The 12,195-nt window shown below is 40.4% G+C and overlaps 1 protein-coding gene across 1 annotated transcript in view; it reads right to left on the reverse strand.

Moving 5' to 3' along the window:
- Positions 1–12,195, reverse strand: part of LOC145412518 (uncharacterized) — a 491,890-nt gene that overhangs the window by 349,763 nt on the left and 129,932 nt on the right. Inside the window, exons 12-15 of the mRNA XM_080282412.1 lie at positions 9,977–10,167; positions 7,286–7,425; positions 3,646–3,977; positions 594–791 (exon numbers count right to left, since the gene is read on the reverse strand). Of these exons, the coding sequence (XP_080138538.1) occupies positions 594–791; positions 3,646–3,977; positions 7,286–7,425; positions 9,977–10,167 (861 nt within the window). The remainder of the gene's footprint in view (positions 1–593; positions 792–3,645; positions 3,978–7,285; positions 7,426–9,976; positions 10,168–12,195) is intronic.

A 12,195-nucleotide genomic window follows, 5' to 3' on the forward strand; every position in this document is an offset into this window, starting at 1 on the left:
AGGGAATATTTATTACTTCACGGACCTGTTTCAGAGGTAATTTTTTTGTTTGCTATATTGTGTTATATGCCATTGAACTCGGTATATTTTTCTCTATCTTTTGACAATATTATTTTTTTTCTAATACTTTTTTGTAAATATTTGAAAACTGCCGCACAGAGGATGTACATCTAAACAAACACTGACGTAGCGAATGGATTAAGATGGTTTGGGCATGTGGAGAGGATGGGAGATTATAATTAGGTGCAGAAAGTGAGACGTGTTAATGTTGGGGGTAAGGTAGTGAGAGGTAGACCAAAAAATACCTGGGACAAGGTCACTGAGTGTGACCTCAGGGATAAGGCTAGGACGACATCATTGAGTGTGACCTCAAGGATAAGGCTGGGACAAGGTCATTGATTGTGACCTCTGGGATAGGGGACTAAATAGGGAGGCTGCCAGAGATCGAGCAGCATGGAGAGTTGTCATTACGTGACCAAGGCTGACACATGCAAGTATATTGAAGCCTCCAAAAACTAAATGAAACAAAACAAACAAAACAGGTGTATACTGGTATCTGTGTATGCTAAAGTGAAATGTCTGCATCCACTCACCTTAACATTGGCACAGAATGGGTGATAGCACTGTCCGCACTGCGCACAAGCAATAAGACGCCCTTCTTGGTCTTGTCCAAAAGCCCCACACATGGCACACACATCCTGCTGCAGACAGAATTCGTCCTTGCATGACACCAGCACCACCTTGTTCTCTTCACCCTCCTCCTTACCTGAACTCTGGTTGCTCTCCATTGCCTGGAAAGAGCAAATTTTTCATTCTGATTCTATCAACAACACAGTTTTGTCTGGAAGATTGGGTGGGCTGGGGAGAGCCCCCCCTCCCTATTTTTTTTTAAACTAACCTTCTCTTATTCTGGTAATCTAGCCCACTCTTACAAAAGCTGAATCACATGGGCCATCAGGTCTACTGCAGTTATCCTTTACCTTATGTTTTTACAATCTCTATAATTGGCTTGGCTACATATTGTACATCAACACCATTCTGGTCCTTTGATTCCATTGAGAGTCAGGCAGGATCCAGTAACAAGGAAAGAGTACAAAAGTGGGAGATTTAACAACATACTCAGCGCAATGGGTCATACAATCATTCAAACAAAAATCAAGCCCCTATAATCTTTGTTTCATAGTATGGCCTACCAATCCATTTTACATATAGTATACTGTGTGTATATATATATATATATATATATATATATATATATATATATATATATATATACATATAAACAAATATATAGATGGATAGATAGATATTTATATTTATATACATATCAATCTAACTATTGCCAGATGCCTTAATCCCGTAAAGGGTGGCCACAAACAAACTGCCTCCATGTTACCCTGTCCCTCACCATGTCCCACCTCAAACCCCCTCCCCCTCTCTCATATACCTCTCCACTTCAGCCCTCCATCTAATCCTTGGCCTCCCACTCCCTTTCCATCCCTTCACCTCACATACACTCTCCTCATCAGTTTCTCACTCTCCATCCTCTCCACATGGACAAACCACCTCAATGCATTTCTCTTAATGCTTCCTTATCACACCCACATCCACACCATGACGCTCCTTCACTTCCTCATTTGTAAGTCTCTCTCTCCAAGTAATTCCATGTGCTCCTCTCAAATAACTCATTTCCACTCCTCTCACTCTTGACTTGTGTCCCTCCAACCTGACTTCCATGCATCAGAGTTAGTATCACAATACTGTCATGCAAACAACACACCTAGAGACATAAAACAATCACCAAACAAACATTATCAAACCCGCTACAACAATATCCCACCTCCTGATATTCCAACGCTAGCAATGAAAGAACACACACATACTCACTTCATGCGCAAGGCACTACAACACCTCAATCACAACACCATGCTACAAGCCCCCCACCTCCTGACATCCACCCATCAGAGGTGTCGTTAAATAGATATGAATGAGTTCAACCAGCAAGGCTTAGAGCATGACATCACCCAGTCCTCCTCAACTACCACCTTAAATTTAGGCTAGGTGAAATCACAGATGACATGTGCCCAGCTTGAAGATTATGCCCACACAATGAAACATATAATGGAGCATTCCACAGCACATGCCACACTAAGACAGAGACACAACATCATACGGAACCTATGGGACAACCCCATAGAAGCAGCTTCTGAACGATCAGATAGACCAGAGTTGAGCGTGAAAAATCACGTTAAATGAAAGCTGTGTTCCAGAATTAAACATTAAATTATCAAATGTTAAGAAAATCACATTCAAGGCTGCAAATACTTATTAAAATGGATTTTATGTTGTGCCTTAGTGTTATGAACATGTACCCATACACAAGATAAAGATATAGTGATATACTGAGATATGTAGTGTACTAGAGTAAGCTGCATCAACCAAGGCCCTTTACTGCACATCTTGACAACTTAATAGTGAATAACAGATTGCACACCTTAACAACAGTGAATAACAATATGTTATGTGAAAAGTGTTCCTATGTTGGTTAAGAGTTTTAGAGTGAAACATGTGCTAAAAAGTGTGTTTAACGGAGAATTACCGTACTTTGTTTTCCTTTTAATTGTCAGGACCAACTTGCCTAGCCCCAGGCTCCTACGCTCCTCATGGGGCAACGTAGGACTGGATAATGGATGGATGGATGGATGTTTTCCTCTAATACCATGCAGGTTGTTTTCTTTTCTTTCAATACCATGCCTGCTATTTATTTTTCTATGATACCATGTAAGTTACTTCATTTTCTTTTGATATCATACCTATTACTGTACAGTACTCTGTTTTCCTTCCATATTGTGCCTGCTACTTAAAATTCCTTTGACATTAGTCTGCCGTTTGCTTTCGTTCAATACTGTGCTGGCTACTTCATTTTCTATTAATATTATGCTGGCCAAATTGCACTTTTTCAATACTTTGACAGCAGTTTCATGTTCCTCTAATACTGTATCTGTTATTTCCTTGTTCTCTGGTATCATGATTGTTACTTTGTTTTCCTCTGAAATCATGTCTGTTACTTCATTTTCCTTCAACATAATTACTGCCACTTTGTTTTCAACTAACAATTTCTGCCACTTCATTTCCCTCCAATAACTGAATAAAGCAAAAACATTAAGTGAAATTCCCTGAGCCATTTGCAAAACTAGTGACACCCTGGTTAGCAATGGCACATCTTCAAGCAGTCCTCTTGCAGCTCCTGAGTCAATCTTTTGTACTGTATCATTGACTTCACTGCAACAGCTAAAATTCTTCCTTGGATCACTCAATACCCTATTTCCATTACACATGTAGCTTTCTTTCCAGAAAAGCATGAAGGCATTTAAAATCTTCCTGCAAATCCTTCTTTATAAACTGTACAGTTTTCTTCCACTGCCCTTCTATTTCCACACCTATTCCTACCAGGCTATTCTAATCTGGATGCAGTGTTGCATCCTTGTGACATTTCAGATTTTATGCATTCTTACCCAAAAACACTCTTCCATTCCACAAATATTATACCAGTATTTCTACTTGATAATTCAATGACTCCTCTATATAAAAGACAAAAACAGGCATTGATCCTACCATATGAGCTGCATTTGCACAATAACTGACCTGGAGAGTAATGTTCTGGTAGTTGAAGTAACCCCTGTAGCCACGTCCATTACTCCCTCGTCCTCGTCTAACTGGCATTGTCTGTCCTCGCTTCTTAGAGCTGGAAAAAGTCTTCTTACCCAAGCTATACTTGTCACCAGCACCTCCTCTCAGTTTAGATGGGAATCCACCCCTCTTGGCCAACCCGAGTGGTTTCCCTCGGGAAATATAGCTGCTCTGGGGCTTAGGAGCTGAGGACAGGTCATCAGATTTACCTTCGGAAGTTAAGTCAGTATCATTGGAATCTTCGGAGTGCACTGATGAGTCCTGGAGATCACAACTGTCATCATGGGCTGCAAAGAAGTGTGTGTATGTATGTATATATATATATATATATATATATATATATATATATATAAAACAATTAACTCTGAGCCCTTGACCACCCCGTTTGGGATACATGGCGTCTGGCAATGAATGAATGAAAATATATATATATATATATATATATATATATATATCTTAACCCTGCCAGAGACCCCCATTACATGGTTACCACCCAGTGTAGTAAATGGTTTCCTGTGTACAGGAAACCATTTGGCTTGTCACTCAGAGATGCCATATGTGTCAGCTTATGATGCATGTGTATTCCCCCCCCCCTACCCCAACTATAAACAAACATAAGCTGAAAATGACCAATATTCACCTAAAGTTGCCGCACCAGGGCACGATGTCACTCAAAACCCACCACAGCCTAGGAGTTAATATTCCCACTGTTCACCACTCCCTTTCCTTCATGATTTTTCCTACACTGCTCACCTATGATATCCTTATTCTCCCTCTACATCTGATTTGCCACCTTCATATCATCTTCTTCCATTCTCCCCTATTTAGGTTATCAAGTAAAAGTCTCTGAGATTCAGATTTGCCCTGTAAATCTCACTTCTAACCCTACGTTTGGCAGCCAAGTATTCCTCTCTGCTACCACCCTTTCTCCACTCCTAGAAAAGCCTTCTTTTCCCCTTAACTGCAGCTTCTACACCCTCATCCCACCACCAAGTTACTTTAAGTCTTGGGGGCCCCCATGTGCATCCACACACTGAATCAATAACTCTCAAGAGGTTGTTCTTGAGGCTCTGTACTGTTCATTATCACTTCTATCAATGTCTCCCTGTTTAGCCACCACTATTCATCTCGCTATACAAGGCATCCCTTATTGCTTTGTTTTTCAACTTCCACATTTTCTTCCTAGGCGTATAGGTTCTCTTTTTCATAAACCGCTCCTTGAGCTCCATGTCACATAACGATAACCTGTGATCCAATACACACTCCTTGCTCCCAATAACTGTAACATCCCTCACTAACCTCCTATCAGCCCTCATGACTATGAAATAGTCTATCTGGGTGATATTTCCCCTAGACTCGTATGTAATCAACCTACGCTCTCTTTTCCTAAAATGTGTGTTACATACAATCATGTTCACTGCCTCCCCAAACTCGAATATCCTCTCCCATTCCTCACCTTGAACCATATGCACAACCCCTGTGCACTCATTTATATCCTAGAGCTGCTTCACATGCATGATCATTTAATCCCCCTCCCAAATCTACAATCTCATTATCCCCCATGCCACTTATTACAACTATTAGGTCATCCCAAAATCTATCCTTCTCTATCTCATCCAAGCCTGCCTGTGGAGCATACACCAATATAAATGCAAACATAATCCCACTGAACAAAATTTCCACTACTATTATCCTTTCACTGACTCTCATTGCATTCATGACATATTCCACCCACACCACCATATCTATCTGCCCTACCCTGCCAAAATAACTTGTAACATGCATCCCTCCCAGCAATTATTCTGGCTGATCCTCCTCTGTACCTGACTTCCTGCACCAATACAACTCCCTACTGGACATGCATAGCATCTACTTAATACCCAAATTAGCACCAATAAGGGACATAAAAGACTGAAATACATGCAAAAGAACCAGAAAATGAGGCTTTAGAGGTGAGTTTATACAATATTAAACATTCTGGGTACTTACAACAAGTCCCTGGCTCCTGGACTAGTACTTAAGGACCCTAACCCAGCGTAACTTTGAAAGCCACCTAAATAACTCCCAACCGGACATGCATAGCACATATTTAAACCTATTTAAGACTCTATTCACACCAATAATGGACATAAAGCATGAAATAAATGAAAAGGAAGCCAGGGTACTTACAGCACGTCTGTGGCTGCTTTCTCTGGCTTTGGCAGTGGTGAAAATGCTCTTGAAGCACGTACAGTAATCCAATGTGTTGCTGCACTTACAGTAATTCTTTGCACTGTGAGTTATAATTGTTTAACACTGCACATTGTTAATTGCACCACACCAGTTTCAACCGCCAGTGTGCACTCCACAGTTAATCCTTTGCACTCTAAATTCTAATTTCTTAACACTGCACAACACTGTAAATTCCCATGTGGTCTAGTGGTGAGATATTGCAGTTTATTCACTGTTTATTCACAGAAAACGAGCACATGTGGCTTCCATTATGATAAGCATCTGCTCTCGATCGGAGTTAGGCTGTGACTGTTGATGATGGGGTAACAAAGTTGCCAGATCGTAACGGCCACATTACCAAACTCCTCAATTTTCATTACGAAATTTAACTTTTCATTACCTAATTCGTAAAGCTAGCATTTATTCTTCACTAATTATATATACAAGTGGAAATTCATGTGATCACTCTTCTTATAATTAACAGCATGTTGATTATTTTCAATCTATATAGGCTAGCAGATTAATCAGAGAGAGCAAACAATCCACCATCTCCATCCTGTGTATCCTCACACATGTGAAAAATCCATTTGGTATTGCATTATTCTGATTCATTACCAAATTGGCCCACATTTGGTAATGAAAAATACCAAATGGCAACCCTGACAGGGGAGGGGGAAGGGGGGAGGACGGAAGGGGTGAAGGGTCATGGTGTAACAGCTGTTCAGCGCCGCACGGCAATTTCAAATTACAGGTGGGAAAAAATTCTGATTTTGGGGGGATTTTTTTTCTTTTTTGGCCATTTTTGGGTTCCGAAGGTCCAGGCCCACAATGTCCAGTAAGTGGGGAGTTCGGAAAGTGGGCGTCCAGAAAGTACAGGGATTACTGTATGTATGTATGTATATATGTATATATATATATATATATATATATATATATATATATATATATATATATATATATATATATATATATATATATATATATATATATATATATATATATATATACCGGTATATATGTGTGTGTGTGTGTGTGTTTACTAAGCTGGGTGGTAACCATATAACCAAATTTTGGCACCTGGTGGTTTAGTGGGTAATTGTTGTGCTCCAATCGGATTAAGCCCATGAAGGTTTATATCCAAGGAGTGGTTGGGGTTGATTGCTCATGTAATGCCACTCAGGGATGAGTGAGGCTGGTCACTCTCATCTTAAATGTCCGGACCAACTGCCTAGCCCCTAGCTCGTACGTTCCTGATGGGGCAATGTAGAATTGGATGATGGATGGATGGATGTGTGTGTGTATAAAATGTCATCATACTGAAAGGGCTTAGAGGAAACAATCACTACTGCAATGTCTACTGCCACAAGGATGAAATATGCCTTACTGTTTCGAGGTGACTGGCTGGGGGATGGTGCCATTTTGTCAGTACAGCTGGTACACACATACTCATAGGAGTGATCAGCATTCCACTTGCTTTGAATGAGACTCAAGTCGGCATCACTGTCACAACTACTGTGCACATGCCTATGGATAAAAGAGAAATTTAAAAATAATTTTCAGTATGTAACTACAAAGTATCATATAATATGAAGATACAGTATACAACAGGTTAACATTTTGCCTGTGATTATATAAAAAGAAAAGCAGTCACCAACAGAGTAATTATGAAACCAGATGGGTTAAAATTTTAAGGAACAAACTCCAAATGTGACTAAGGATTCAGCTTTTTAGTTTTTTATTTATTTATTTATTTAAGAATACATGAAATAATGTATATATATCTGAAGATTATATTTTCATTAAACAATGTACTGTAAGGGATTTTTTTTTTTCTTTTTAACACAGGCTCTACATAACTCACAGCTACCAAGAGTGCAATGTACAAACATGTGACCTTTTTAGCAACTGAAAGTACCACATACACTACTGCAGCCAAACTCAATCCTAACTTCACTGTCTATGATAGCTGGGATAACAAGTTAGCCATTTGTACTCAATTCTAACTTTACTGTCTGACAGCTGGGTTAACATCTGTTATCCATTTGTCATCTCACAGTGACAAAATATGATGCAGGAATTTAAGATCCACATTTTGAATATGGAGTACAAGGTAATCTCAAATTCTGACTTCTGAAGGTTGAAATTCAAGCCTCAGAGGTTACCTTCTACAATGTTATACAATGTACAAAATGTGCATCACACATTACAGAGTAGCTACTTACAGCCTCTGACTTCCCTACAGCTGCCTGAGAGAGGTAGCACTAGGCACATTCATCACAGCTTTGAATTTCATGATGAGACACGGTATAGTATAAAATCATTACAGTTTTCATTATCAGTGCTAGAATATGCTATTGTACTCCTTTATTTTTTAACATGTTCTTGAAATCCCACCTGGGGGGGTGGAGGACCCTCGGATATAATGAACTATCAGCTTTAACGAACCTGGCTCTCCCCCAATTAGTCCGTAATGGCAAGAGTCTACTATATATATCAAGTATATCTGAGATTATACTGTACAGCACATATATGCAGTTTGGTTTCTTTATCTGACTATTCATTATGATAAATCACTAGAAGGATTATTAAAAAGTTGAAACCTTTTCAGAATTACATAAACAAATTGGTTTGACTCAAAAAAAAAAGTAGGGGCACCCATCATCTACCCAATCAGTGTAGTGGTACTCTAACTCGGGTAACTCTACACTGAGTGACAAGCCAAATGATTTCCTGTAAACCAGGAAATTATTTAATACACTGGGTGGTAACCTTATAACCAACCAACAAATGTTCCCTACATGTCACATGCGGGTTGGCTAAGGGATACAGCCCCTCCACAGAAAACAACTAAAAATAAAAACAAGAAGCCTCAGACAAGGATGGACCAACAGGTGACGACCAAGGACAGGACAAAGGACATGGTGCGCATTGCAACACAGAATGTAAGCGGGTGCGAATGATGAGGCGAATGAGAGAAAGATTGTCCAGGTGCTTGAGGATGCAAAAGTGGACGTATGTGGTTTAACTGCGGCTAAATGGAGAGGCAAGAGTATGAGAGACCGGGAGTATGGATGGGGTATATGCACAGGCGTAGGTGAGAATGAGAAGGTGAAAGAGGGTGTATGTATTGTTGTGTACAAGAGATGGAAGGAGAATATAAGACAGTATGGATCAGTAGGTTCAAGGATTGTGTACGCAAGATTGACAGTGGGAATACAAACATGGGCGACTATGAGTGTCTATGCGCCAAAGCAAGATCATGCAAGCAACAGTGAAAGAAGAGCTCTGGACAAATGTGGAAGCATGTATGGAAAAGTATGAGAGGAATAAGAGAGTGTATTTGAATGGTCATGTGGAAAGAATGGATAAAAACAGTGTGGTGAAAAAGGTATATCTGAGCGAATTTGAAGGAGGAAGGAGGCGACATGGGCCAAGGAGAAGGTGGAGGAATATGGTGGATGAGTGTGAGAGGAAGAAAGATTTGGAAGTTGGTGAGGCTAGGGGACTGACAAGAGATCGAGCTGGCGGGATGAATGTTGTGAATAAAAGCATTGGTGAGGCTAGGGGACTGACAAGAGATCAACCTGGCTGGATGAATGCTGTGAATAAATGCACACGATCAGAAATTTAGCACCCCTTTTTAATGCGACAGTGTCCAGATTGACTCTATCAGATAAGTTTATGTGAAGCTACAGAACGCAGTGAATGTCTCTGGCGTATCAGACAGAGCCAGGATTCCGGGGGCTTGAGTAGTGAGTGAAAGGAAGCTTGGCCCATTGAACTGGGCAAATTTGGGCTGTCTGGAAGTTGCTGCTATTCACCCTGTCCTAGGGTGGGAAAGAAGGTCCGGATGATGATGATGATGATGATGATGATGATGATGAATTAGCCATGTAAATACTCATACCCTTATGAAGAATGTGATGGCCTGTATATTATCTGTTGACACAGCAACTACCCAAAGAGTTGATGAAATTCAAAAACATAATACCCATCAGTGCTTAATCCTAAGCTCACCAGGTTTGGTACACTTTACCGAACTCAACAGCAATACAAAAGCTTCCTTCCAACATACCTTTGACACCTGGTACACTGAGCCATAGTCTTCTGTGCAATGGCTCGGTATGCTTTGTGGCAGATGGGACATGCAAACCCTTTGTTACGCAACTGGTAGCAAGAGTCACACACTGTGAAGTTGGAGTGCCATCGCGATGACAAGCCATTCCCAGGAGTACGCGATCCACAATCACCACACACCCGACATGTCTGGCAAGATTAATGTGAGCTTAGTAACACCAAATAATGCTTGATCAGAGGTCTCAGTTTAAGAACTGAAATTTTGTAAGATTAGTTGGATAAATTTTGGATAAAAGCTCAGCTTCAGATGAGTCAGAAGAGATCTAGTGAAATGATGTTATGGTAAGAGTAAGCTGTTTTTTTTCGTTATGCTATGTTGAGCTTGATAAGATAAGATTTAGCAAGAGCCAGGGAAGGATTACTGAGAAAAAACATACATGTAGCTTGCTATTGCACTGTTAGTAGTGAATAAGTGATGTTAGAAGGTACGTTAGGTCTGGTAATGTTGCACTTCATCACAAAGTCAGATGAGGTAATGGTACGATCAAAAACACCATTTGAGGCCGACTGTGGCTGGATCATCAGGGTCAATAAGAACATGATAAACTACAAACAGAATAAGATAATCTTGGAATTACAGTGAATCTGGTTTACTTTTGATAAGGCTTTTGTGAAGTTCAGTCAGGATGACATCAATTTAGATGATACAGTATACAGTACTGTACACCCTCAATATAACACATTAATTAGTACCAGACCCTTAATGTTAAAGCTGAAAGTTCATTATAGCCCAACACCATGCTGTTCAGTAATATGCCAGGCGTCATGGCTTTTACCAAACAAAGATCGTTAAATACAGAGCACTGCTTGGCCGTACAGTCATACACAATAATATACAGCTAGGTCTAAATGGCTCATTTTCTCAATAAATGCTCTATTTATGGCTTCTCTCATAATGCTGGTCACCCAGAGACTGATGTGGCATTCTGCAGGATGTGGAGGAGAAAGGAGAGAGAGAGAGAGAGAGAGAGAGAGAGAGAGAGAGTGTGTGTGTGTGTGTGTGTGTGTGTGTGTGTGTGTGTGTGTGTGTGTGTGTGTGTGTGTGTGTGTGTGTGTGTGTGTGTGTGTGTGTGTGTGTGTGTGTGTGTGTGTGTGTGTGTGTGTGTGTGTGTGTGTGTGTGTGTGTGTGTGTGTGTGTGTGTGTGTGTGTGTGTGTGTGTGTGTGTGTGTGTGCATGCATGCTTGTGTAGGGACGCCATGCTGGTTTGCCATGCATCCATTCTTTACCGAACAAAATTCATTAAATGAACACAACGTTTGGTCAGCTCAAGGTGGCCATTAACCCATTCTGTGCCGGGACCTTTGTCAACTTTTGTGCCTAGATTGCCGAGGGTCTTGGCGGCAAAGTTACCTAGAATGTCGGCCATTTTCAACTCCCCCCCCCCCATGAATAGACTTGAAAAGTGGTCAAAATATGCCTAGTGACAGTAAAACTGCTCAATTCGACTGTTTTCCACCTGAAAATGGGTGTTTTGGTCCGGCACACCCAGATTTGCGTCAGATGGCTACTGTTTGATACTGTACTGCCAGCAGCTGATGTGGATTGATAGTCCAATGTAGTGTGGAGTGGCAAGATGCAAGTAGTACTTGTAGTATGAAAATGCAACCTGGTTTACACAATGTGGCCACAATCGAACGAAGATCATGAGAAGTTGAGGTTTTGTGATAGTTATATGTTATATTCACATTCATTTCTTTTATCTATCTATCTATCTATCTATATATATTATATTGGTGCACAACACTATAAACACTCGCATAAGGCACAATAATCATTCATGCTTTAAACAGTCGCATTAGTTGCGATAAATCACACATTTCTTACATCATTTTCCTTGAATTACTTTATAATTTACTCCTATTCGCTTACATTTACTAATATTACTTTCATTACATACACTATTTATGCATCACTATCAGTTAGTTCATCACTTGAAAGTTCTCCAAGTTCGACTGAATGTCGGGAGTAAACACAATATCTTTGGCAGTGCTGCATGACCCAGATTTGCGTCAGATGGCTACTTTCAAATACCATCAGCAACTGATGTGGATTGGGTGGATGCATGGAGTAACTGTAGCATGGAAACACAACCAGGTGTATGTAATGCAGCCACAGTCGAAGCTATGATGATGGGAAGTTGGGGTTCAGTGCTAATT

The sequence above is a fragment of the Coenobita brevimanus genome, chromosome 93, assembly GCF_032717465.1.
Source record: "Coenobita brevimanus isolate Jiangsu-jjx chromosome 93, ASM3271746v2, whole genome shotgun sequence".
NCBI lineage: Eukaryota > Metazoa > Arthropoda > Malacostraca > Decapoda > Coenobitidae > Coenobita > Coenobita brevimanus.